General features: G+C 43.1%; 1 protein-coding gene and 1 long non-coding RNA gene across 6 annotated transcripts; one reads left to right on the top strand and one right to left on the bottom strand.

Annotated features, from left to right (window-relative positions):
* LOC142873419 (uncharacterized) lies at positions 1-8,027 on the bottom strand. Its single transcript, XR_012921485.1, has 2 exons — positions 7,942-8,027; positions 1-349 (listed from the first exon to the last, which is right to left on the bottom strand). It is a non-coding gene; the product is annotated as an uncharacterized LOC142873419 (long non-coding RNA).
* Positions 7,850-27,126, top strand: PEX5 (peroxisomal biogenesis factor 5). Of its 5 annotated transcripts, none has more exons than XM_012760670.3 (16): positions 7,850-7,979; positions 8,625-8,787; positions 9,112-9,147; positions 9,454-9,586; positions 9,798-9,929; positions 15,897-16,002; positions 16,883-16,973; positions 17,376-17,486; positions 17,748-17,840; positions 18,498-18,617; positions 23,453-23,596; positions 23,802-23,872; positions 24,296-24,508; positions 24,856-25,021; positions 25,363-25,520; positions 25,700-27,126. In XM_012760670.3, exons 2-16 carry the CDS (start codon positions 8,641-8,643, stop codon positions 25,899-25,901), a joined length of 1,923 nt encoding a protein of 640 aa, XP_012616124.1. In that variant the 5' UTR covers positions 7,850-7,979; positions 8,625-8,640; the 3' UTR covers positions 25,902-27,126. The 5 variants fall into 5 exon arrangements, with proteins under 5 accessions (XP_012616124.1, XP_012616127.1, XP_012616128.1 ...); XM_012760671.3 differs by lacking the exon at positions 7,850-7,979 and adding an exon at positions 8,065-8,457; XM_012760673.3 differs by lacking the exon at positions 17,376-17,486.
* The last annotated feature ends 666 nt before the right edge of the window (positions 27,127-27,792 follow it).

Genomic DNA, 27,792 nt, shown 5'->3' with positions numbered 1-27,792 from the left:
TTATGATTCGGATTCAAGTCTCGTGCCTTTAGTTAATGCTTATTCCAAAAAACAAACAATGGTATGATTTTTCTTCAGCTGTCAAACACATTTTAGAAAACTCCAGCCTATTGTATTTACCCATATTTTTGTTTACTATGTTCTTTCTTCTTTCATGATGTTTCTTCTTTTATTGTTCCTTTCTGCTTTCTTTAGCCATTCATTTAGGGCAGGCCTGCTGGGGAAAAATTTTTAGTTTTCCTTTATTAAGAATGTCTTGATTGCTCCTTCATTCCTGAAGGATATTTTCACTGGGTGTGGTGCAGGGTATTGTCCTTCCCAAAGATGTCCACGTCCTCATCCCTGGAACCTGTGGATAGTTAGGGTATATGGTAAAGAGAAATCATGATTGAAGATGGAAATCAAGTTGCTAATCAGTTGACCTTAAAATGTAGAGATTATCCTGGATTATTTAAATAAACCCAATGTAATCTCTAATCCTTATATGTGGGGGGCGAGGAAGAAGGGAGAGAAGCAGAGGTGGCAGTGTAAGAGGGTCGTGGCCAGACATCACCGGCTGAAGATGGAGGGTGCTGTTAGCCAAAGAATGTGGGCAGCCACTAAAAGCTGGAAAAGACAAGAAAATGGATTTTTCCTTAGAGCTTCCAGAAGGAATATAGCACTGCTGACACATTGATTTTAGCCTGGTGAGACCCATTTTGGATTTCTGACCTCTAGAATTGTAACATAAAAAAATCTGTGTTGTTTTAAGCCACTTAGCTTGTGGCAGTGCTACTCTATTTCATTACTTGCTACTTTGTAGCAGCAATAGAAAACGAATGCTCCCATTAATTCAGGATTCTGGGTTGATAGCTCTTTCCTTTGAACACCGGAAAAAAGTGCCACTTTTTTTCTGGCCTCGCTGGTTTCTGATAAGAATTTCCCTATAGGTAAGGTATCATTTTTCTCTGGTGGCTTTCAAGATTTTTTTATCTTTGCCTTTATGTGTTCAGCCATTTAATTATGATGTGTCTTGTTGTGGATTTCTTTGGGATTTGCTAAACTTCCTTAATCTTTAGGCTCTGTCTTGCCGAATTTGGGAGATTATTTTTTTGAGTACTTTTTCAACCTTGCCCTATTTCTCCTTTCCTCCTGACACTCTGATGACACAAATATTAGATCTTTTGTTACAGTTCCACAGGTCCTGATACTATTTTATTTTATTTTTTTCAGTCTGTTTTTTCTGTGTTGTTCAGATTGGGTAATTTCTATTGTTCTATCTTCCAGTTCACTGATTCTTTCCTCTGTCCCACACATTATACTGTTTTTTAAAACATTTAAAAAAATTTCTTTTAGAGATGGGGTCTCACTATATTGCCCAGGCTGGTTTCGAACTCCTGGCCTTAAGTAAGTGCTAGTATTTTAGGTGGGAGCCACAGTACCCAGCTCATTCTACTGTTTAGCCTATCCATGCTTTATTTCAAGAGTGGTAGTTTTCAGTTCTAGAATTTCCACTTGGTTCTTCTTTATATCTTCTATTAATTTGCTGAGGCTCTTTGTATTTTCATTTGTTTCAAGTATGTTTGTAATTGCTCAGTGAAACATATTTATAGTGGCTGCCCTAAAATAATGTTAATATATCTGTCATCTTGGTGTTGGCATCTATTGTTTTACATTTTTCATTGAGTTTGAGATGCTCTTGGTTCTTAGTATGATGAGTGATTTTTGATTGAAGCCTAAACATTTTTGCATCGTGTTAGGAGACTCTGGATCTTATTTAATCCTTCTGTTTTAACTGGCTTCTTTTGTATACTATTTTGGCAGGGAAGGAGAGGATGCTGCCTCATTATTGGCAGGTGAAGGTAAAAATGCAGGTTCCCCACTTGGTTTCCAATTACACCCAAGGGGTAGGAGGCTTCTCATTACTGATGAGCTGCACAGGGCACTCGTTCCAGCTCCCTATATGGTCTCTGTCAACACTACAGGGGCTAAGCAGTCTCAGCAGTGTGCTGCGGGGATGAAAGTCATGGCTCCTTACTTAGTCTTCTCTGATGCCACCCCAGGGTGGGTGTTGGGGTGTCTTGTTACAGCCTTGTGAGGGAGGAAGTCTAGATTCCCCTGTTGGCCTTTGCTGGGTGTGTGGGTGGGGGCCACAGTTTTTTATTTGGTGGTTGGCTGGAACAGAATGGTTATTGTCCAGAAGTCTCTATTTTGGTAGGCTGCCCCTTTCCTGGTTCTTCAGCTAGAGAGAGCAGGCTTTTACTGGAGCTTGTTTTGTCTCTGCATATTGGTGTTTTGGGGTTGCTGGCCTCTCTAGCACCCAGTCTGGGATATATGAGGCACAAAGAAAACCCATGGAACTCACTAACATATTGTTTTTTGGGTCCTGTGGTCATTAGCCAGTTTGCCTTCTTTTCTCTACTCTTCAGAGTCTTCTTATGTTTTGGTTTATATATAATGTTCAGGGTTTTAGGTTGTATTTAAGGGAGGAATAGAGAAGAGTATGTCTACTCCATCTTCCCCAAAGCAGAAGTCCTTCTCAAAACAAAGGCAACACACACACACACACACACACACACACACACACACACACTACTTATCTGTGTATGCTGTAGATATTTGGTGAAAAATCCTGAAAAGGGAGCAAAACCACTCATTTGGGGAAATATTCTCATGTCAAAGTTTTGATTTCTTTTTTCTATCCTTCTATTCTTTGCCAGTTGGATTTTAGCAAGGGTGACATCTTCTGAAACTTCCCTGGATTTCAAAGTTGGGAAGATTCTGCTAGAAGCAGGGTGCTATGGTCTGAATGTTTGTGTTCCCCCATAGTTCATATGTTGAAACCTAACCCCCAATGTTATAGTGTTAGGAGGTGGGGCCTTTGGGAGGTGATTAGGTCATGAAGTCTCTACCTCCTGAATGGGATCAGTGGCCCTACAAAAGACAGCCCTGAGAGATGGCAAGCCCCTTCCACCATGTGAGGATGAAGCAAGAAAGCACCATCTATGAGGAAGCAAGAACCTCATCAGACACTGAATCTCCTGGTGCTTTGATGTTGAACTTCTCAGCCTCCAAAATTGTGAGGAATGAATGTTTGTTGTTTATAAGACACCCAGTGTAAGGTATTTTGTTATAGTAACCTAAATATACTAATACACAGGGGTAAAGAGTGTGTACTATAGTCCTTGCTGCTATCTGGGAAAATTCCCTGCTGGGTGGCCAGGGGATGAAACTTTGTACCCAAACCTAGGTGTATAGTCCTGGATGTACCTGGGTATATATATATATATATATATATATATATATATATATATATATCACTACTCTGAACACTTTTAAAGCAAACTGAGATTTGTCCAGGTCTATTTAGATGGGCCTGGCTTTGGAATTTGCTGCATCTTTCCACACATACAGCCAAGTTGTCTCTGCCAATGACAACTACAGAGGATAAGAGGAGAGCTCATAACCAACAAACCCTTCAAAAGGTACATGTGTAAAGATCATAACTTGATTTTCAATTTCCAGAGCATGGAGACTTCTATTATTCTGCATCTTATGTCATTAAGAAATGAAAGAATCAAGCCACATAGGTGGCCCCCCATTTCCCATATGTCTTACTTTGTTTTCTGTTACTATAACTGAATGGCACAGACTAGGTGATTTATAAAGAATAGAGATTCATTGAGCTCATGATTCTGGAGGCTGGGAAGTTCAAATGCATGGTGCTGGCACCTAGTGAAGACCTTCTTGCTACATCATAACGTGGTGGAAGGCATCATATGATGAGGGAGCAAGAGCAAGCCAGCCAGAGAGAGACTGATTTTATAGCAAAGCCACTCCTGCAATAATGAACCCACTCCCATAACAGTGGAATTAATCCATGCATGAGGGCAGAGGGATTAAGTTTCCAACACATGAACATTGGGGGACATAGTCAAACCATAGCACCACCCCTCCCCCAACAAAAAGGAATGTAGACTTGAACACTAACAATGCAAAGAGATTTCATTTACTCAAGTGACGTTGTGAAAGAAATTAGTTGTACCCAAATGAGATGACAAAACTTAGGTAAAGTTGTAACTAATGAGTTGGATAACATTATCAGCTGAAGGAAATGGCCTTAGAGATCCATGACACGTCAGGCAGAACTCATCTCTAAAAAAGGGCCGAGAATGTTCGTTTGTGACTCAGCATTGGCTTGGGAATATGTAGCCCCTACATCTTGAATCTTGGTCTCAAATTTCTGACCTTTAAGTACCTGTACTGTGATTGCAAATTTAACCCAGTAAACTTGACCTATCTGAGTCAGTAAATTTGCTTTCCACAGGTGTGTAAATGACTTTATAAGTTAAAAGATTTGATGTTTAAGAGAATCTGATGGATTAGCCTTCAATTTGGAAAGTAAAATTTTAGACTTATGACTTCAAGAGGATTAAGAGAAATTTGATAAATGATTGTATGATTTATTAATATTAGATTTATGAGGTTGAATAAAAGTTTAGAAAGATTTTGCCTAGTAAGGTTGTTTGCCCTGTCAGGTATTTAAAATGCTTTAAAATATGTATATTAAATGCTGCATAGTTTAAGATATTAGGAAATTTAACTTTTTCTAAAAAGTGAAAGTATAGCATAGAGTTTAAAAGTATGGCCTCTGGAATCAAACTATCTAGGTCAGAGGTCAGCAAACTATGGCCTGCTGCCCATTTTTACAGTCTGAAAGCTAAAAATGATTTGACATTTTAAAATGGTTGAATAAAAATCAAAAGAAGGCCGGGCTTGGTGGCTCATGCCTATAATCCTAGCACTCTGAGAGGCCGAGGCGGGCGGATTGCTCCAGGTCAGAAGTTTGAAACCAGCCTGAGCGAGACCCCGTCTCTACTAAAAATAGAAAGAAATTGATTGACCAACTAAAAATATATGTACAAAAAATTAGCCGGGCCTGGTGGTGCATGCCTGTAGTCCCAGCTACTTGGGAGGCTGAAGCAGGAGGATCGTTTGAGCCCAGGAGTTTGAGGTTGCTGTGAGCCAGGCTGAAGCCATGGCACTCACTCTAGCCAGGGCAACAAAGTGAGACTGTGTCTTAAAAAAAAAAAAAAAAAAAATCAAAAGAATATTTTATAGCATGTGAAAATCATATGAAATTCAAATTTCAGTGCTTATAACAAGTCTTTTTGGAAGAAGCTACTCTCATTAGTTTACATATGGTCTATGGCTGCTTTCATGCTACACCAACAGAGCTGAACAATTGGGAGAGAGACTGTATGAACTGCAAAGCCAAAAATATTTACTGTCTAGCCCCTTGCAGAAAATATTTGATGACTCTAGTTCAGGTTCAAACCCCAGCTTTGCTATTTATTAGTATAATGTTGGGCAAATCACTTAACCTCTCTGTGTCTCAGTTTCCTCATCTGTAAAATGGGGATAATATTAGTTACTAATTCATAGTTATGAGGTTTAAAGAAATCAACATTTGAAAAGTGCTTAAAACAATGCCTGGAACATAGTCAATGCAAAATGTGTCTAAAAATGGGAGGAATTTAACCTGTTAAACTGAACTAACCAAACATTAATTAAAGAATAAGTAACATTAGCATTTTTATTTTATAAAAATTACTACTTTTATGAACAGAATAAGAATTTAAATTTGAACCTGTATTAACAAAATCTAGGATTTCAAATCCAGAAGTTTAGTAAACTAAATATTAAACACCCAGTAATTATTAGCCTTTTACCAGCATGTCTGGGACTGTGGGCCAGGTTCTGTAAAGAATTCCATGGCCTAGGAGATCAAAGCTGTCCAGGGCATATCAGCAAGCTTTCTCTAAGACTAGGAGGTAGGTACCTGGAGTTACACCTGGATTGAATTTTGACTTCCTAGCTGTCTGATTTTGGGCAAGTCTTACCACCTGTAAAATGGGGCTAGTAATACCTATTTCATAGGGGTATTATGAAGATTAAAAGCACTAATGTAAGACTGGGTGTGGTGGCTCACGCCTGTAACCCTAGCACTCCGGGAGGCCGAGGTGGGAGAATCACTCAAGGTCAGGAGTTGGAAATCAGCCTGAGCAAGAGTGAGACCCCGTCTCTACTAAAAATAGAAAGAAATTAATTGGCCAACTAAAAATACATAGAAAAAAAATTTAGCAGGCATGGTGGCACATGCCTGTAGTCCTAGCTACTCGGGAGGCTGAGACAGAAGGATCGCTGGAGCCCTGGAGTTTGAGGTTGCTGTGAGCTAGGCTGATGCCATGGCACTCTAGCTCAGGCAACAGGGGGAGACTCAGTTTCAAAAAAAAAAAAAAAGCACTAATGTACATAAAGCCTGGATTTTAGTGAGCATTCAGTAAACATCAGTGATTATCATTACCATTCTCCCAAGATCTGCACACATAGTGAGGTACTGGTAATCAGTTGCTAAACTCCCCAGAGAAGGTTATATGTGTGGTGTAGTTTGAGTGATACTGGAAAACCCACTCTGGTTGCCTTGATGTTTTGAAATTCTACTATCATATCTTTCAGTTAAACTTTGCTCTCTCCAGGGATCCTCTTTTTTAAAGCAGAGAGCATCATCCATTCCTTGTTGGTATGTTTTATTTTATCAGGTACTATCTATTTTCCTTAGAATGGCAGCTTGAGAACAGTGGACGCCCAAGGGCTGGGGTTTGTGTACCCCAGAAGAAAGGAGGCAGTGAGATCAGGGCCTCTGAAAGATAGTGAAAAGGTAAGGAAAAGGAGAAATGTTGCACAGCCTTCCTACCTGCCCTGCCATTCTGCTCTTCTGAGGTGTCAGAGCAGCTTCCCTACCATCTCAGAGATGAGTTTACACAGCCATTCCCTGTGGTCCTCTGGGGACTCCACCTGTGAAATCTGCAGGACAGCTAGGAAACAAGCCTGGCCCAGGGCGCCACCTGCTGCCTGCCTTCTCTTGTGCACCTCGGTCTGGGATGGTACTTCTGCTCGCCTGGCACTACTCTTGCTTAACTATCCTCAGCCCTGAGTCCCTCCTGTCCTCGATGACACCAGGACTCCCCTGGTCTTGACACCAGATGAGATATCAGGTTTGTTTCCTAGTGACCTTGGGGTTTGACACCGGAGCCAATTATCTGGCAGATGGTGGGGCCTGAGCCTTAGGCTCTTACTTCGTGATTAAAAGTATTTCTTGCATCATGATTGTGCTTTCCCTGCCTGGAGTGGTGGAAATAAGGCCACCATGGTGACCTTGACCGTGGTGAGGCAAGAAGAGGAGAGGAGTGACTCACTGCGCACCCTCCCTGTACGTTACCAGCTTGATTTCTCAGGATGCGTTGGACCCTATTTTAGTCTCCGGAATTTGTCATCATCCAGTGCTATTTTCCCTATTACGCAGAAGGGAAGAGGGTTTGGGGGCAGGCCTCTGTTTCCATGGAGACTCTGACGCTGCTCCTGAAGGGGCTATTTGAAATGGGGGCAGGCCTAGGAGGCTGGAGTAGGCTTCGGATGTGACTCCCAGAGCCCCTCGTGTTAGGGCCTTTCTCTTTCCTGGGCTTGGGAACATTAGCCAGCCCCATTTTAGAGGGGGAAACTGAGACTCAGAGAGGGCAGGGAATCCACTTGGGTCACAATGTACCCCCAGGGAAGAGCCAGGATGAGCGGAGCCCAGGATCTCGCGCCCTCGGCTTTCCCCCAAAGCCGGGGAAGCCCTTCTTAGCTCCATTCTTTGAGCTAGCTGTCAAATGAATCTTAGGGTCCGTGACCCTTTAGAGCGCTCACAGAGCCGACTCTCCTTTAAGGCGCTCTTCCCCTTTAAGACTCACTGCTCCTCCCGTCACTCCGTGTCGCAGTCTTAAGGCCCCGCCCCTTCAGACAGCTTCCGCTGGGCCTCGACCACAGCGGGGCGGTCACGGCCCCTTTAAGCCTGAGCCCCGCCCCCTGACTCCCCGCTCTCCCTCTGCCCTGCTCCTCCCCTCCCCCTCCGGCCCGCACCTGGAGCCCCAGCGGGTCGTGCGGCGCGGCGCTGGGCGGTGAGCGCAGGACCCCGAAGGGCACGAGGATACGTCCCTGGTCTCCCCTGGTCCTTGCGGCAGCCCCGCGGGGCCGGGGGCGGGGCCGGAGCGGCGTCCAGGGCGGGGCGGGGGAGATGGGGTGGTCTGGAGGGCTGGGGGCTGGCTGGGACGCGGCCGAGCTGGGGGAGGGGCTCAGGTGAGCGAGGGGAGGGGATGGCCCCGCGGTGCTCGCCGCTGGTGGAGCGGCGGGGGACTGGCTTTCCAGTCAGGCGGCGTTCCCACTCTCCCTTGCCGCCGGTGTCCCGGTCCAGCCAGGTTGTTGAAGCGGCCCGCCGTAGTCCTCTGGGGTCCAGGCCCCTTTGTGGGGGCAGCTGCTGGCCCGTCCCGCCCCTGACACTGTAGTCGTGGAGGCCGGTGGAGAGGCCCAGGCTGAAAGCCGTGGGCTTCGAGGGGGTTGGCAGGAGAGAGCACCAGCCCTCCTCGGACTCCGTCAGAGGTGGGCGCCACAGCAGAAGGCAGACAGAGGTCGAGGGTGTTCAGTTGCGGGTCACCTGGCCCGTGTGGGACACACGTCTGTCTGCCTCTCCCAGACACAGGCTGAGTTGTAGGTTGGGGAAGAGTCTGACTGTGGGACCCCAGTTCCAAACCTCCTCTGTCCATCAGAGAGCTGGCGGTCACCATGGCAATGCGGGAGCTGGTGGAGGCCGAATGCGGGGGTGCCAACCCGCTCATGAAGCTGGCCGGGCACTTCACCCAGGACAAGGCCCTTCGGCAGGAGGGATTGAGGCCTGGCCCCTGGCCCCCTGGAACCCCAGCTTCTGAAGCGGTGAGTGTTCTAGAGGTGGAGAGACCAAGTGGTCTGGGATGGCCGGTGCTTTTGTACAAGTTGGAGTAACTGCTTTCTCTATTGTCTTGCAAATAATAGCAGTTACCATTTAGTGAGTGTTTAGTAGACACTGTGCTGAGCCCTATGCACCTTTAAATAGATAAAGGCAGCCATTTTATAGATGAAGAAACTGAGGCCTAGAGATTTGTGACTTGCCTTAGGTCATATAAATGGTAGAGCTGGAATTTGACTCTACTGTAGTTGGCTTGTGTGCCTGTGGTCTTCATCACTGTACCATATTGCCTCCCTGTCTTTCTGTCTTAGGTGTCCAAGCCTTTGGGAGTAGCTTCTGAAGATGAGGTAAATATATCAGTCTCTTTTCTGTCCCAATTTTCTCTTGCCCATTGTGTTTTTCACCTTTAAACTTAGTTCACCCATATTTCAATATTTGGACTTTCCTGAACAAATGAGATTTGCCTGGTTGTTATTTTATGTCTTTTTGTATTTCCAAATCGATGGGAAGAAAATTTCTCCTTCTTTATGTGTCTCCAGTTTCTGTGTTTTCCTTACTGTGTATCTGACATCAGTATACCCATCTAGTAGGTCCTGTCTCTTGCTGAAGCCTCCTGACCACATGGATTTATTTCACCATCTCTCTTCTGACAGTTGGTGGCTGAATTCCTGCAGGATCAGAATGTACCACTTGTATCCCGTGCCCCTCAGACTTTCAAGATGGATGACCTCCTGGCAGAGATGCAGGAAATTGAACAGTCAAATTTCCGCCAGGCTCCCCAGAGAGGTGAGTTCAGAATCGGGTGGGAGGGAAGACCACTATTTTCTGTGTAGGCATGGCCAAGAGAGTTCCATCTGATGCTGCTGATGTTGGGGAACCGAGATGCAGAAGGAGATGAAAGGAACAGAGTGTCTTCATGTGCATTCAGGGTTCTTTAGATGTGATGGCATGATACGTATTTTTCTTCTTTCTTAGTTCTCTTTCTTTCTCTTTTAAGCCCCTGGTGTGGCAGACTTGGCCTTGTCTGAGAACTGGGCCCAGGAGTTTCTTGCAGCAGGAGATGCTGTGGATGTAACTCAGGATTATAATGAGACTGACTGGTCCCAAGAATTCATCTCTGAAGTTACAGGTGAGGTTTGTCATGGGCAAATCCATAATAGCTCCTATGGGACAGAGTTCTATACTGTCCCCCCGTTCATTTTAGGATATTGAGTGATTTGGGCTGTTTATGACTTTTCTGGCCTCAAGACTCATTTCTATAGGGCACTGAACTTGAATTTCCCTTAGGTAATAACAGAGAACAGAACTTGTATTAAACAGATACTGGGTTTGAACTGGATAACAGATTTTGTATATATAGAGAGAACATGAGCAGTTAGGTCTATCTCTTTGTTATCTGGAACTTTATTACTGTAGTTTGGTAGAAAGGATCTACAGATTGGATGGATGGCGGTGTTGTCCAGGAAAAGAGAAGTATTCACCATGGCACCTGGAATTCTGGCATTAAGTCATCTTGAACAAAATTGGGGATTTGGAGAGTGTGATTTTGGAGTTTAAGGCCTGAAGTATATGGTCTCTAAGGGCAAAGACCATACCATAATAATGATAAAAAAGCCGCATTCTAGGCTTTATGCTAAGTGCTTTGAATGAATTATCTATTTAATCCCCATGAGTACCCTAGAGGTAATTACTATTTTTAGCCTTATAGATAAGAAATTTGAGGATTAGAGGTTAAGTAACTTGCTCAAGGTGACACAGCTTTGTAAGTGGTGGAGTCAGGATTTGATTTCAGCCCCCTGGGCTTAAATGTTATGCTATACCGCCAGGCCTGCAACTTATACTCTTTCATACTTTGCTACAGACATCAGGGTCTCAGCCTAATTTTTCCTCTTTGAGAGAGTGTGCTGCTCCCTGTTCCCTTGGGGTTGATTCTTTTTGCCTTAAGCGCATCTGATCAGGGCTTGGGGGAAGGGCAGTTTCTTCAGCTTTCCTTATCCTGATTGCTGTCAAAAGTTAGCCTTTTACCAATTTAAGAAATCAAGAATAGCCAGAGATACAAATAGGCCAGGAGCAGTGGCTCAGGCTTGTGATCCTAGCACTCTGGGAGGCCCAGGCCGGAGGATTGCTCAAGGTCAGGAGTTCGAAACCAGCCTGAGCAAGAGTGAGACCTTGTCTCTACTATAAATAGAAAGAAATTAATTGGCCAACTAAAAATATATAGAAAAAATTAGCCGGGCATGGTAGCACATGCCTGTAGTCCCAGCTACTTGGGAGGCTGAGGCAGAAGGATTGCTTGAGCCCAGGAGTTTGAGGTTGCTGTGAGCTAGGCTGATGACATGGCACTCTAGCCTGGGCAACAGAGTGAGACTCTGTCTTAAAAAAGACAAAAAAAAAAAAAAGTGATACAAATGGAGAAAGTTATAAGGATTCTGGACTCTTCAGGGAGTCATATCCTCACAATTTGTGAATTTTTTTGAGATGATTAATGGGATCTAATTGGTTTCTCCACCCACTGTTTTTGTTCTCCTAAAGGTGGCTTCCTCCACACATGGGAAAACTCCCAAAATCTAAGAATTAAAACTCATTTTTAATAGAAGTAATTGGTCCCTTTTATCATGTCTCTCTTTCCCAACTATAATTTGGAGTTCAGGTAGAACAGTAGGTACTCTTGGTTTCATTAAATATAATACTATGCTCTTTATATTCTTAAACTCATTAGATATTTACAGTAACACTTAAAAAGTGGGTATTTCTCCCCAATTTATAGATGAGGAAACTGCAATTTGGAAAGGTTAAATATTTTGTGCAAAATCATCAATACAGAGATGATATTCAAACTCACGTGTGTCTGCCTGTAATCTCCGTGGCTATAACCATTACACTAAAATTAAGAATCTTCTTTGTGGAATTGCCTCAAGTTAAAATCTGAGCTATAGCAAAGACCCTCTATTAGACAGAAACTCAGTTTTTCACACAAACCACGGACTTAAGTGCTGTCTCTTATCACAGAAAGATTTCTGCTGTAATGTGTGAGCATTAGTTATTTTTGATAACTCAGAAATCATTACTCTTATGAGCATTGAGATGGATGAGATTTTTGTTACAATTACCTGAATTGTTTGCAGCCAGTGAAGCCTTCCTTAACCTGTAAATGAAAAATGACTTTAGAAAAACATGTTGGGCCCATCTCACCTGTTAAATGCTCTTTGGAGATGTCTTCGATTTTGTATGTTCTTTTGGAACTGTGTGTATTTCAGAGGCAGGAGATGTGGAACCTGAGAAGGGAAGTTGAGGTGTTTGAAGTCTGCCATCATAAAAATGTCCTGTAACAGCAGTATATTGCTTTGTATGTAGTAGGCTTCAGTTTTGAGTGAATGAATAGAGAACTGGGAGAAAAAGCTAAAGGATGTTGATTTTTTTTTTTTTTTTTTTTTTTTTTTTGAGACAGAGTCTCACTTTGTTGCCCGGGCTAGAGTGAGTGCCGTGGCGTCAGCCTAGCTCACAGCAACCTCAAACTCCTGGGCTCGAGTGATCCTTCTGCCTCAGCCTCCCGGGTAGCTGGGACTACAGGCATGCGCCACCATGCCCGGCTAATTTTTATATATATATATCAGTTGGCCAATTAATTTCTTTCTATTTATAGTGGAGACGGGGTCTCGCTCAGGCTGGTTTTGAACTCCTGACCTTGAGCAATCCGCCCGCCTCGGCCTCCCATGATTTATTTTTTTTTAAGTTTTGTTTATTTATTTATTTTTTTGAGACAGTCTCGCTCTGTTGACTGGGCTAGAGTGCCGTGGCATCAACCTAGCTCACAGCAACCTCAAACTCCTGGGCTTAACCCGCCTTGGCCTCCCAGAGTGCTAGGATTACAGGTGTGAGCCACCACACCTGGCCTTTTTAAAAATTGTTTTTTGAGACAGAGTCCCACTCTGTTGCCTGTGCTAGAGTGGCATGGTGTCAGCCTAGCTCACAGCAACCTCAAACTCCTGACCTTGAGGGATCCTCCCACCTCAGCCTCCCAGAGTGCTAGGATTATAGGCGTGAACCACCATGCCCGGCTGCAAGTTGATTTTCTAATAATCCGTTTTTAAATGATCCTTCATCTTTTATTAAAGCATTTGTGGCTGATAGTACTGTATCAATTATATAGGTTAACTATGGCTTTATAGATAAGTAGATTTTGATATGAGAAGGTTGTACCCTTTAAATTCTTATTATTTTTAAATCCTCATTGTTGAGTCTTGAATCAAATTTAAAAGGAAATTTGAAGCTCAGTTTTTTAAAATTTTAACTTTTTGTTTGGCAATAATTATAGTTTCATTGGAAGTTGTAAGAAAATGTACAGGAAGGTTCTGTGTACTCTTTACCCAGTTTCCCCCGATGTTAACATTTTATATAATTACTAGTTATGTATAGTATCAAAATCAGGGAATTGCTGTTGGTGTACTCCACAGAATTAATTAGATTTCACCAGTTTTATATGCTCTTATTTTTTTTATGTGTGTAGTTTTATGTAATTTTATTAAATATATAGATTTGTGTGAGTACCACCACAATTAGGATATAGAACTGTTTAATCACCATGAAGCTCATTTTTCAGTCTACCATGTTTTGTGATGGAATTCCCCCTCCACCCCCAATCCTAAATCTTCTGGGTCAAATAATTCTCAATCTTGTGCTTGCTCAGATTTGGAGATAAAACACATCTGTCAGGGTTCTTGAATTGAGATGGCCTTAGTTCACGTGATATGAAATTCACATGATCATCGTTAGAGATGAATCTTTGCTTTCGTAGGAAAAGCAGCAGACAGCAGTAGCAGAAGATGATTGGCAACAAATCTCCCCTGGATGGCAAAGCAAGAGACTTTGGCATAAAAGGAATAAAAATTTCATTGTGATGTTTTTCTACTTTTGGTTTGCGTTTGCCATGAACAGACAGTAATGATAGTAGCTATTTGTTACTATGTGCTTTGGTCTTCACAGCAACCTCTATGACTAGCTATAATACTGTCATTTCTGCTTTATAGATAAGGAAATGGAAACTTAGAGCATTGAGTAACTTGTTTGCAGATGCACAGTGAATAAAGGATGGAGCTGGGATTTGATTGTGGGTAGGCTGACTGTAAAACCTACGTTCTTTTCCACAGTGCTGTTTAGCAAACATAGAAACTTGTGGGGATAAGGGTAGGAAGTTCTGAATTTTTGATTTTTGGGTTTAGAGTAGATGTGCCTAGATGGATTGAATACACAATAAAAAATTATATGAGGCAAGCATTCTGATTTGGATATTTGGTATGTAGGTTATTCTGACTACTTCATGACCTAGGGCAGTTCCATCCTCTTCTTAGGCCTTAGTTGCTTCAATTTCACATGTGTCCAGATGGATCTGATTTTTTGTTGGAATTTCTCAAAAGATTGTGAAGGGCAAGTGTTATTCCTTTGGTTCTTTTGGTTATTTGAGTCCTTAGTTGGAACAGGTTCCTGATGTTAGAAAATTCTGGGTCTTGTGGTTAATACGTTCAAATGCCAACTTATAGGTATTTGAGCATGACTTTTCTCAGCTTTGGGATTTTTTCCTAAACTGCCTCATGTCTGTTATACAGTCCAGGTGCTTTCTATTTTTTTGGTTGCTTCTGTCCTTGAGATTCAAGGAGCACTTGTGGCTAGAATATGCTTTCGCAAAACACTCTAGTTGAGAGTAAGGAGTGACTAGAGAGGAAGGAGAGGGACTAGCTTTTTTTCAACAGAGTGGAACTAGGGAACTGGGAGGTGTTATAAAGTGCATTGAACTGTTAATCATCTCCTTTTCTGTCTCCACACTTGAGCCAACAGTCTAGTTAGGGCAAAGGAAAGAAAAATGTTTTCTCTAAGAACTAGTTAATAGAATCTGGATATAATTGTTGAGAGTCTTTGAAATTAAGAGATGGATCTGTGATTAAAAAAAACAATTGTCAACCATATTTTTTATTATATTATTATTTATAAAACTGCCTTCTCACTGTTAAAAGCAGTGACAATCAGATGTTGGAATTAGGGACAAAGACTGGCTGACCATTTTAGTATCTGATTTGTAAAGCTATGGATGATAAGCAAAGGAAAGAACAACGCATGCTCATTCTTCATTCTTTAGAGCCCCAGTCTGTCTCATTGCTTTTTTTCTGGCCCCAGGACAGTAAAGGGCAAAGTCCTGGAGGTTGAGAAAGAGTTCAACATGCTCATTCAGTTTGCTGCCTTGATATGTTTATTCTCATGTCGCAACAGTGCCCTTTGTCACAAGAGCTTCTGAAAACGGTTTCTAGAATTAGAATGAACAACATAGCTACTTATTAAAGCTAATCAAAAGCGAGAAAAGTCAGAATAGTGTTACCTTCAGGGTTGAGGGCATGAGGGAGCCTGTGCTATGTCTCCATCTGGGGTGTGGTTTTGGGCGTATATTCATATGTTGAAATTAATTGAGCTTTATACTTAAGTTTGGTACATATTACGCACTCTCTTGTTTGTATATTACGTACATCTCAATTAAACAATGAAAAAGCCAAACATCTGTTGTGAAGAGTGGACCCATGTATCTTTAATTCTAGCCTAGCATTTCACTTCTCTGTTTCTCTTGGTAGGCATATATTAAGAGGAAATGAGGCTCCTTTTGCTGGGATGGTGTGAACTCCAGGAAGAGGGAGAATGGACCAGAGATTTGGTTAAGGAACAGGAGCTCTTCTGTTCACCTTTCACTGACAGGCTTCCTGCAGTACTTCTGAGGAAGGTGGAAGCCCTAGTGCTTACTATTTCTTATTGAAGTCTCTAGTTTAGTACTTCAAAAAAAAGAATTTGGTTTTTAATCCTTTCCTGAGCCTCCTTATTTGGTCTCCTGTTCTCAACTGTTGATAAACTTCTACCCCAGGCCCCCTGAGAATGGGTTGGATGTTGAAGAGGATGTTAGACATTTAGTAGTAGTTTATTTTGACCAGAGGTCTCTGAGGGAGTCGGCAGGGTTTTTTCTGCTTTAGGTTGGTTAGGAGGATCAGTTGAGTATATGTATTACTTTCCCTGATCCCACACTGAACCCTGTGTGGTTTCCCCACCTCTCTGCCCCTTGCAGACCCCTTGTCTGTATCCCCTGCCCGCTGGGCTGAAGAGTATCTGGAACAGTCAGAGGAGAAGCTGTGGTTGGGAGAGCCTGAGGGAACAGCTGCCACTGATCGCTGGTAAGTCCAGCCACCTCTTTCTGGATTCCTGTGAGAGGAGTGTTGGACAGTTTTCTGTGCCTCCCCCAACCCCCTCCATCTACAGCAGTGGTCCCCAACCTTTTTGGCACCAGGGACCGTTTGGAAGACAATTTTTCCATGGATCAATGAGAAGAGGGATGGTTTTGGGATGATTCAAGCACATTACATTTATTGTGCACTTTATTTCTATTATTATTACATTGTGAAATATAATGAAATAATTATACAACTTAGCATGGGTTGGAGACCCCTGATCTACAGTCTCAGACCAACTTGCAGTCTCCTTATTTTCTACTTTGTTTTTTAAGGTTTCCACTTGTATTTTTTATCCCTATGAATTTACGTTTCAAATATAGTCAAGAATCAAGCTGGGCGTGGTGGTGGTTGCCTTTAGTCCCAGCTACTTGGGAGGCTGAGGTGGGAGGATTGCTTGAGCCCAGGAGTTCAAGTCCAGCCTGGGCAATATAGCAAGACCCCCATCTCTTAAACATACACACACACACACATATACACACATATATATATATATAGTCAAGAATCCTAACTATCTTACCAAAAGTTAATACTTTACCTTATGTACTTAAATTTGAGTTTGCTACTGTCTATTCCTTCTTTCTACAAAGATATGTTTGGAAAATGGAGAGGTAAAAGGATGTAATCAGTATTTTCACACTCCTGCCCAAATGTCCTTCTTAAAGTAAATTGGAATTTTTTAGGATCATAGCAAAAGAACGCAGTAGTGTTACCTTCTCTTTTCCCTGGTAGTAACTGTAATTGCTATGGGCCAGGAGTGGGGAATAATATGGGGAATGAGGTGGCAGACTGATATGTAAAATCAGTTTGTTCTTACTTGTTCCAGGTATGATGAATATCATCCTGAGGAGGATCTGCAGCACACGGCAAGTGACTTTGTGGCCAAGGTGGATGACCCCAAACTGGCTAATTCTGAGGTGAGCCACATTCCTCTGCTGCTTTGCCCAGCAGAGCTGATCTTGGGAAGTATGAGTCTTGCTTCTCTTACCCCAGTTTAGTTTAAACAAAAAGAGAAGAGATCCTTGGTCTATTCCTTTCTGCCTGGAGAAAAGAGACTTAGGATCCAGCCTCTTCCTTCCAATATTCATTCCCTCATTTCCTTACCTACTAACCCTTTCTCCTTTCTGGTGCCTTCTCAAATCTTTAGAGCCAGAAAAGCCTTTCTTTTTGCTTTGTACTTTTTTCAATCTTTAGCATATCTTGTCTGTAGCTAGAGGTGGTCAGGGGGAGGGGCAAGCTCAGGGTCCTTTTGGGCATGGTTGAGAGTGCACCCCTGGAAGTCCTCTCCCAAGTGGCCTGTGTATGTCTCTGTGCCCCAGTTCCTGAAATTCGTGCGGCAGATTGGCGAGGGGCAGGTGTCCCTGGAGTCCGGTGCAGGGTCGGGCCGAGCTCAGGCAGAACAGTGGGCAGCAGAGTTTATACAGCAGCAGGTAGGACATTATCACTTCCCAGTCCCATTTCAGAGCCAGCTGATGCCCCAGGCCTTGTGTTCAGTGTTCATTGGCCCCAGATGGGGAAGAAAAGCTACTAGCTTTTCTTGGTAGCATCCAGCTCCTGAGTGGGTGGGAAAGAGATTCTGAGAATGTTCTTCTCAGAAGTGTCTAGGTTGGTGATGTTTAGTGGGTATTTAATCTGTGTCTAGTGTGTGGGAAGTTGGTGGCAGTGGTACCGACCATCCTTCTTTGTCACAGGGTACCTCAGATGCCTGGGTTGACCAGTTCACAAGACCAGTGAACACATCTGCCCTTGATATGGAGTTTGAAAGAGCCAAGTCAGCTATAGAGGTGAGAGCAGATAGTGCAGGAGCAGACACCCCAAAAGAAAATACACCTTGAAGTGAGTAGGTGTATTAACATCAAAGATGATGAACATCATACTTCATAGGGACCCGGATCATCTGTGCCAGAAATTACCTGGGGATGGGGTTGGTGTTTTCCAAAAATGCAGATTTCTTGGCAATACCCAGACTACTGAATTAGAATCTCGGATAGGGTCTGGGAATCTGCATTTAAAATCTCCTTAAATGATTTTTCTTTTTTTTTTTTTGAGACAGGGTCTTACTCTGTTGCCTGGGTTAGAGTGTAGTAGCATCATCATAGCTCACTGCAGCAGACTCCTGGGCTAAAGTGATCCTCCTGCCTCAGCTTCCCGAGTAGCTAGAACTACAGGCATGCGCCACCATGCCCGGCTAATTTTTCTGTTTTTTGTAGGGACAGGGTCTCACTATGTTGCGCAGGCTGATCTTATACTCCTGGCCTAAAGTGATTCTCCTTCCTTGGCCTCCCAAAATGCTAGGATTACAGTTGTGAACCTGCCTTAGATGATTCTTAAACACTCTGAAATTCAAGAACTACTGCCTTAGGGAATCCATCCCAGTTGGTGCTGAGGGTGGGGTGGTCATGATGGATCTCCTTTTTCTATCTGCCTTTCCTTCATTACAGTCTGATGTCGATTTCTGGGACAAGTTGCAGGCAGAGTTGGAGGAGATGGCAAAACGGGATGCTGAGGCACACCCCTGGCTTTCTGACTACGATGACCTCACATCTGCTTCCTATGATAAGGTAAGAACTCCTAGTTTTTCAGGTTCCAGAATTTCCTTCTTTTTTTTTTTTTTGAGACAGAGTCTCAAAAAGCCCAGGCTAGAGTGAGTGCTGTGGCATCAGCCTAGCTCACAGCAACTTCAAACTCCTGGGCTCAAGCAACCCTCCTGCCTCAGCCTCCTGAGTAGCTGGGACTACAGGCATGTGCCACCATGCCCGGCTAATTTTTTCTATGTATATTAGTTGGCCAATTAATTTCTTTCTATTTATAGTACAGACGGGGGTCTCACTCTTGCTCAGGTTGGTTTCGAACTCCTGAGCTCAAACGATCGGCTTGCCTTGGCCTCCCAGAGAGCTAGGATTACAGGCGTGAGCCACTGTGGCCGGCCCAGAATTTCCTTCTTTAGTATTTGTTCTTTAATCCTGAATTTGAAGGGTGCTCACTTTCAAGTGATTATTTTCTAGAGCCCCTTTTCTGTGAAAAGAATTCTGAATCATTTCCTTACCCTTACTATTCCTTCAGTGAGTGTATACTTCATTCTGGGGATGTAAAGGTTAATAAGACTACCTTTGTTAAATAACAGCTATCTAGTGACATAACACCTATGACGGAGTTTTGCACGTGATGCATTAACAGGGCAGAGAAGTCACTCTGCTTTGGAGGTCAGATTGGGAACATTTTGAGAAGATTGCTAATCCTTTGGTAGAGAGTGGTGGTTGATAGACTGTCCCTTTGCCTCCACACCTTAGTGTATCTCTTTACTTTTTTAACTCACAAGTTCATTTTACGTTCTAATCTCTTCTCATAGGTATTAGCTACCTTCCCTAGTTTAGGGTTTTCAAAGAATTATATTAAATAACTTATATATTAGGAAAATTTCCCAGTAGTCATTGGTGAAATATGATTGAATTTTGCATGTAGCATGTGCTGTTGACTCAGAAGCATATGTCACTTCAGGGGTCTCAGTATAAAAAACAAATCTGTTTGTGCGCTGTAGGGCATTTGGGGGTGTGCTTAATAATTGAGCTCCTGAGTCTATGCATGAAGGGGAAGGGAAAGAATCGTTTGGTTTTGAAAAGAGGCCAAACAAGAACCAGTGAGGTGAGCAGTGATGTTTTTTTCTTAGCTCATCTGTGGTTGGGAAAGGATTCTGGGGCTAGAACCTGAGATGCAAAGCATGGTGCTGGAGATGGATCTTGACATTATGAGGGAGCTGTGCAAAGATAGGGGAGAATGAGGTTCAGGATCACTTAAAATAGACTAGGGTTTGAAAGGCAGTGAAAAACTTAGTGCTAGGAAAAACATGATTTTGCTTATTATTCCAGTTTATTCTCCTGGGTTTTTCTGAGAACTATCCTGTGTGACAAAAGGGAAAAGAGAGCTTACTTCTTGGGACCTTGCCCTATATTTGCCATAATATGGATTCCTTTTATAGAACTTTGATAAGGAAGAACTGAAGAACATATCTATAGATAACACTTTTATTGTTTTGTATTAATAATTTGGTAAGTTGCATAGGCTCCATCAACTTATAAATGGCAAGTTATACATTTTAAATAAAAATTTCCTTTTGATAGATGTAGACATAGTGCTAATTTTATGTGAGCAGCATTTCCTTTTAGCATTTATTACTCATTTACGACATTCTGGGCAGAATACTTTTTTAATTAAAAAGTTAATATTATGTTTTTATTTATTTATTTTTAATATTTATTTTTTTGAGACAGAGTCTCACTCTGTTGCTCAGGCTTGAGTGAGTGCCATGGCATCAGCCTAGCTCATAGCAACCTCAAACTCCTGGACTCAAGCAATCCTCCTGCCTCAGCCTCCCGAGTAGCTGGGACTACAGGCATGTGCCACCATGCCTGGCTAATTTTTTCTATATATTTTTAGTTATCCAGCTAATTTCTTTCTATTTTTAGTAGAGACAGGAGTCTCACTCTTGCTCAGGCTGGTCTTGAACTCCTGACCTGGAGCCATCCTGCCGCCTCGGCCTCCCAGAGTGCTAGGATGACAGGCATGAGCTGCCCACGCCTGGCTTAAAAATGTTAACGTTTTTAGATTCTTGAACCCTGTTTGATATCATTGATACCTTGGGATGTTGCAAAATTAGGATTAGAAACACTTGCATCAAGTTTCCACAAAAAATGCCATAGTGAACAATTCAGATTTTATCTCACTTTAAGCTAAGTAATACTGAATTGTATGTCAATAATACTTAAAAAATGTGACTCTGACTCTTGATGGTCAGATAAATTCATGGGTATTTTTGAATGTACTATTTTTTTTTAATTGATAGTCCTTAAATTTTCAGAGGCAACTTAACACCTATAGCTCTGACAGATATATATATACTGTTACCATAAAAGCGAAGTTTCTGTGATGGGACAGGCTCTTTGTGGTGGTACTATTTCTGCATTTTTTTTTTTTTTTTTTTGAGACAGAGTCTCACTTTGTTGCCCAGGCTAGAGTGAGTGCTGTGGCATCAGCCTAGCTCACAGCAACCTCAATCTCCTGGGCTCAGCAATCCTACTGCCTCAGCCTCCCGAGTAGCTGGGACTACAGGCATGCGCCACCATGCCCGGCTAATTTTTTGTATATATATATTTTTAATTGGTCAATTAATTTCTTTCTATTTTTGGTAGAGACAGGGTCTCGCTCAGGCTTGTTTTGAACTCCTGACCTTGAGCAATCCGCCCGCCTCAGCCTCCCAGAGTGCTAGGATTACAGGCGTGAGCCACTGCGCCCGGCTATTTCTGCATTTTGAACCTATGAGATTTTGTAACACACCAGACAGTGGATCAGACATAATGATTGGCTTGGGTTAGACTTTTCAGGATGCAGTGGTGATGCCAAGCTTATCCTGCATTCTGTGGACTGTTGAGGGTTCCTCCAGAGTACTCTTTTTCCATCTATGCACATATTCTAATTTTGAAAAATTTCTAATTGATCAATAGTTGATGAGACCTCAAGGAGCATCGATAGCATGTACAAGAGGAAACCCAGAGAACATTCTGGTTACAAGATGATGGCATTGAGTTGTTCCATTATCTAATGAAGACACGTGAAGAGCATTCACATCACTCCTGGCTATCATATACGGGCCATTGTATCTTTTTAAAAAAATATTTTATTATTGTAGTGATGTGGTCTCACTGTGTTGCCCAGGCTGGTCTTGAACTCCTGGCCTAAAGCGATCCTCCTGCCTCTGCTTCCCAAAGTGCTAGGATTACGGGCATGAGCCACCACGCCTGGCCCAGGCCATTCTATTTCAAAGTATCTAGGGCGATGAGGATAATACCTATTTACAGATAGTATTTTAAACTTTTTTTGGTAAGTCTTTGGTGAATTTTCTCATTTGATGCCCTCAATAGATATGAGAGGCAGGAATTGCTTTCATTAGGAAATTGCGTTATAGATGACAGTAATCTCTGTTTTCTATAGGGTGGCTTCAAACACATATTGATGATGGACACTGGTTGATATTGAATGTAGAAGGTCTTATTTTATTGAACTCTAATAGTCTAGGGCAGGGGTCAGCAAACTATGGTCTGGAATAAATCTGTCTGCCACCTGTTTTTAAAGCTGAGAATGCTTTTAATGTTTTTAAATGGTTGAACAAAATCAAAAGAAGAGTAGTGTTTTGTGACATGTGAAAAGTACATAAAATTCAAATTTTAGTGTCCATAAATAAAGTTTTATTGGAACACAGTCATACTCATTGGTTTACATATGTGTATGGCTGCCTTCACACTACAATGACAGAGTTAAATAGTTTGCAACAGAACTGCAAAGCCTAAAATATTTATTATCTGTCCTTTTATAGAAAAAGTTTGATGATCCCCAGACTAGGATCATTTTCGGCTTTCTGAGTTTTTATATTGTACAGAGATATCCCAAGAACATAACAGTTTTCAATATGAATATCCTTTTTATACATTTATTTCAAATCTATTTCCCATAATGTATATCTCTTCTTATTTCTTAAATAAAATTGTGATTATTGAATTTTCATTTGTGACAAATAATTTGTATCTGATGACTTGCAATGTTTAGAACTTTGCTGGTAAGATTTAAGTGCTTCTTATTCTTTACTGTTTTCACAATAATAATGAAAAAAGGTCTCCTATCTTTATTATGTACAGTTTCATTCTCAATTTTTTTGTTAACTGCATTTAGAAAGGCCCTGCCTGGTATTTTGCATCTTGATTTTGCTCTGGTATTTTGCTTTGTGATGGTAACTATTTACTCCCCAAAAGGAACATTTTACTTGCTTGTACCAAGTCATACAGCTTTCTAGTGACTTTCCTCTTACCTTATTTCTTCACTGATTAGTACAATGCTGGAACACATGTTATTTAGTCAGTGTGTGCTATGACCCAATGAGCTGGGTAAGAGTTGCATTTGAGTGGCAGGGCCTGTGACTCCAAACTGCATTTCCTTTATACGGTATTACATTTTTGAAGAATAACAAGAAATACATTTTGAATAGCTAAGGAGAGTTTATCTCATTACAATAAGCAGATCCTGTTAAGAAGAATGTTCTGTCCAGTGGTAAGAAATGGAGGCCTATGAAATCTTCCTAAAATAAGCTTATTGTCCGCATGGATGAGTTTGTAGACTTGCCTGGCTTTCCAGTTATTGTGAGCATGAGAGGGCAGCATGAGCCTGATACCAAATGATTTTACTGGAGTCATAGATGATCTTTATAATGTGGGGAATTTGCCAGGATATAATTCAGGTTCCTGCTTGGAGGCCTTTGGCTTCTCCACCTCTATCTTGGTTGTCATCCTTTCATCCCTGCTGCTCTCTGATGGCTCTCTCTCAGATGATTTATCACATGTTTCCCTGGTAGGGGTACCAGTTTGAGGAAGAGAACCCCTTGCGTGATCACCCTCAGCCTTTTGAAGAAGGGCTGCGGCGGCTTCAGGAAGGGGACCTGCCAAATGCTGTGCTGCTTTTTGAGGCGGCTGTGCAGCAGGATCCTAAGCACATGGAAGTGAGTGGCTCATTTTTATGATTTCACACTAGAGATTGTTTCCTCTAGTTTGTGGGAGGCCCCAAAGAGAGAAGTGAAGATGGGTTGGGTTCTGGGAGATGGCCTAATGAGGGGCTTGAGAGCGAGATGATGAGTAGGGGAAGCCGGGGGAAGGGAGAATGGAAGGTGAATACAGGGGTGATGGAATCTGTCTACTTCCCTCTAGGCTTGGCAGTATCTGGGTACCACCCAGGCAGAGAACGAACAAGAACTGTTAGCCATCAGTGCATTGAGGAGGTGAGTACACTGAAAGGTGGGGGGTGAGGTGGTTCCCAGGCTTCACAAATAACTTTTAGAATGATAGAAGCCCAACTCAGATCCTTGTCTTCTTTCTGGATACTAATAAGAGTGTTTTCTCATGATGAAACTCTGAGGTTTGCAGCGAGTTGGAGATAACTGGTTTTGTTCTTTCATCAGCTTTTGATTTTTATCTGTGGGACCCTAGTTGGTTCGTTGCCTCCTAAAACTTTCTCCTTCTCAGGTCTGTAACTTTATTATTAACTTGCATATCAGAGGATTCCTCTGTATATTAACCTGAAGAAGTTGGGCAGGTGAGGCCATCATGATTCTGCATTTCAAAGCTTGGCTTGGATCTTAGGGTGCTAAGTGTGTCAGTGTCATTGTGGATACCAGTGTATCTGCTAATCCCTGTCCAAACAGGTGTCTGGAGCTAAAGCCAGATAATCGGACGGCACTGATGGCATTGGCTGTGAGCTTCACCAACGAGTCCCTGCAGCGACAGGCCTGTGAAACCTTGCGAGACTGGCTGCGCTATACACCGGCCTATGCCCATCTGGTGACGCCTGCTGAAGAAGGGGCTGGTGGGGCAGGACTGGGCTCCAGCAAGCGTATCCTGGGGTCTCTGTTGTCTGAGTGAGTGTGAGGGCTTCCAGGGTGAGGAATTATGGTGGCCTGAGTTAGTAGGAGGGTGACCTTGGTTTTGGAAGTTTAGATAGATTGAAACTCAAGTGTCCTGAGAGTGGGATGGGAAACCCAAGATCTTCTTAAAGCAGGTCTGAATTCTATGGTGCAGTGCTGGAATGAAATATAAAAACTGGTTTCTAAATTAGAATTTGAGAGTTGAAGGGATGGCTGATGGCTGATAGATTGACAAATCTTGGGGATATGATTGACCAATTAAGGAATTATTTGGGGGGCAGGTAGAAATACAGACATAGCCATCTGTCTACTTTTTTTTGTATTTTTTTCTCCTTGTCTAGCTCCCTGTTTCTTGAAGTGAAAGAACTCTTCCTGGCGGCTGTGCGCCTGGATCCTACATCCATTGACCCTGATGTGCAGTGTGGCTTGGGAGTCCTTTTCAACCTGAGTGGGGAGTATGATAAGGCTGTGGACTGTTTCACAGCTGCCCTCAGCGTTCGTCCCAATGTGAGCCTCAGGCGAGGAATGGAAATGGGACACAGTTCTGTACTTTACTGAAGAATCATTTGTTGGGACTTTAAGAGTCATGGGATATTTAATTACATTGTTCCATGTACTGACTGCCTTGGGAGGATTGGGAAAAGAGGGAGGGAGTCCAGGCTCATCCGGACATAGGAAGTCTGCATAGGGTGAGAGGGGTTCCACTGTGGCCACACGATGAACTGTTGAGAATGGAATGGGGAATAACACACGTTAGCTAGACAGAGTAATGAAGCAGGGGGAGGAATGGGCAGAGTTTGATCTGAGCCCTGGCTCATGTTTCCACCCTTTCTCCACCTGTCTTCCAGGACTATTTACTGTGGAATAAGCTAGGGGCCACCCTGGCCAATGGAAACCAGAGTGAAGAAGCAGTAGCGGCATACCGCCGGGCCCTTGAGCTACAGCCTGGCTATATCCGGTCCCGCTATAACCTGGGCATCAGCTGTATCAACCTTGGGGCTCACCGGTGAGAGTATCTGTTGACGAATGTACAAATTTCTCTCTAGGCCTTTGGCCCTAGTTCCTCATTCTCTGAGCCTGTCATTTGGCTAACTGGTCCCAGCTTTCTCTGTCCCCATGCCAGCTGACCTACCTCTTTCCATTGTTGTTCTGCTCACCAGCTGTCCTTCCTCCTCTTCCTTACAGGGAAGCTGTGGAACACTTCCTGGAGGCCTTGAACATGCAGAGGAAAAGCCGGGGCCCTCGGGGTGAAGGGGGCGCCATGTCAGAGAACATCTGGAGCACTCTGCGTTTGGCCCTGTCCATGTTAGGCCAGAGTGATGCCTATGGAGCGGCTGATGCCAGGGATCTGCCCACCCTCCTAACTATGTTTGGCCTGCCCCAGTGACAGTGGGATGGGCTGCCTTGTGAGTGTCTGTCTGGAGGGGTCCCTGCTCTGGACATGACTCCCTCTCCCCAAATGTGCCTACCAAGGGGGTGGGCTGATGACCATAAGCGGTACGGCCTTTCAGGAGCTGCCTCAGTGTAGGGGTGGGTAGTCCATGTTCTAGTTCCTACATCATTGTGGGAAAACGAGCTGTGTTGTCTCTAAGTCCCTTGGTGTTTCAAGGGCTGTACATCCAGCTGCAGATCTCTCTGCTCATCATGCCCTTTCTTGGTGCTGCTTTTGGGTAGGACCCAACAATATAGGGTAACTGTTGTCATCAGCTGCCATTTCTGATAGGGTCTACCGCATTTGTAATGTCTGTCCTTTCCCCCACTTTTACTGGTAATGGGTAATAGTCCATCTTCCCTGGGCAGTTGTATGTGAGAGGTTCTTCTGTGTACCTCCATTGATGACTCTCTGGGAGGGGATGTGTCAGGAGCTGGCCTGTTTGATGGAAATGTTGATTTGGCTCAGCAGAGCTGAATTTTGGTAGTGGTGCTTGGAGTTCTGTCATTCTTGGCCCTCTCTTGGCTGTGAGCTCTGATTCCCTGTGAGTACAATGCTGATGTGGTAATGCTAATAACATCAGCGGTCCTCAGGAGCTGCCAGGGTCAGTTGTTACAACAGAGAGTGGTGTGGGTGGAGGAAGACTCATTTGTGAAATGAGCCTAGGGGGACTAGCTGGGATCAGACCAAGGGCTCTGTGCTGAGTCCTTTGGTGGGCAGGCAGAGCAAGTGGGAAGAGGGCTGTGGTAAGTGTAGCAATTCCTTCTCTTAGAAAGACCTGTGAGTAGGAATCGCGCTAAATCTTTTAGAAAGTTGGTTCAGAAATTGCAGTCTTGCCAAATTTCTAGCAAAGTTCAGTGTTACTATAAGCCTTTGCTGTACTTCTTGAAATGTTTCTAGGGGAGAGTGTTGAAAAACCTTCTTCCCCAATATTACCTACACAAGGTGAAGATTGAAGATGATGAGAAGGGAGCAGCTTGGATTCTTCTCACCTGTCCCCTGCATGGGGAGATATACTGACCCCCAGAAATGACTGCTAAGCCTCTTGCCTTGTCTGGAGTAGCTAATGATCAGAGAGATGTTTTTTTTAAACTACCATGGTCCCAAGGTTACATCCTGAAATTTATTTTTCTTTGTATGAATATGTGTAAATGATTTAAAAATAAAACTGTAAAATATTTGTATGAAGAATAAATGGAACTGATGTGGGCATGAATTCTGCTGCCAGTTGTGAAGCTGGGGTGGAAGGAGGTGGTGGGTTGGTGTTTGGAGGACTGGTTTTTCATTCTTTTTTTTTTTTTTTTTTTGAGACAAAGTCTCGCTTTGTTGTCCAGGCTAGAGTGAGTGCTGTGGCATCAGCCTAGCTCACAGCAACCTCAAACTCCTGGGCTCAAGCAATCCTTCTGCCTCAGCCTCCTGAGTAGCTGGGACTACAGGCATGCATCACCATGCCCGGCTAATTTTTTCTATATATATTAATTGGCGAATTAATTTCTTTCTATTTATAGTAGAGACGGGGTCTTGCTCTTGCTCAGGCTTGTTTTGAACTCCTGACTTCGAGCAATCCGCCTGCCTTGGCCTCCCAGAGTGCTAGGATTACAGGCGTGAACCACCATGCCCAGCCTGGTTTTTCATTCTTTATCTTTCAAATTATCATTGGTATATTGGTTACCCAAGCATCTATCTAGTGATTGTTGAGTACCCAATGTCTGCTAGGTAGTAAGGGTAGCATGGACAAGGCCCTTGTGTTTGTGGAGCTTCTGCATTGGAAGGAGACACAGAGGCCTAACAATAATGACTTTTTACACGTGTGTTACTACTACAAAGTACGCAGTGCTATATAATC

Source organism: Microcebus murinus, chromosome 10 (genome assembly GCF_040939455.1).
Source record: "Microcebus murinus isolate Inina chromosome 10, M.murinus_Inina_mat1.0, whole genome shotgun sequence".
NCBI lineage: Eukaryota > Metazoa > Chordata > Mammalia > Primates > Cheirogaleidae > Microcebus > Microcebus murinus.
Note: the sequence above shows the minus strand (reverse complement) of the source record. Positions and strands in the feature narration are given on the sequence as shown.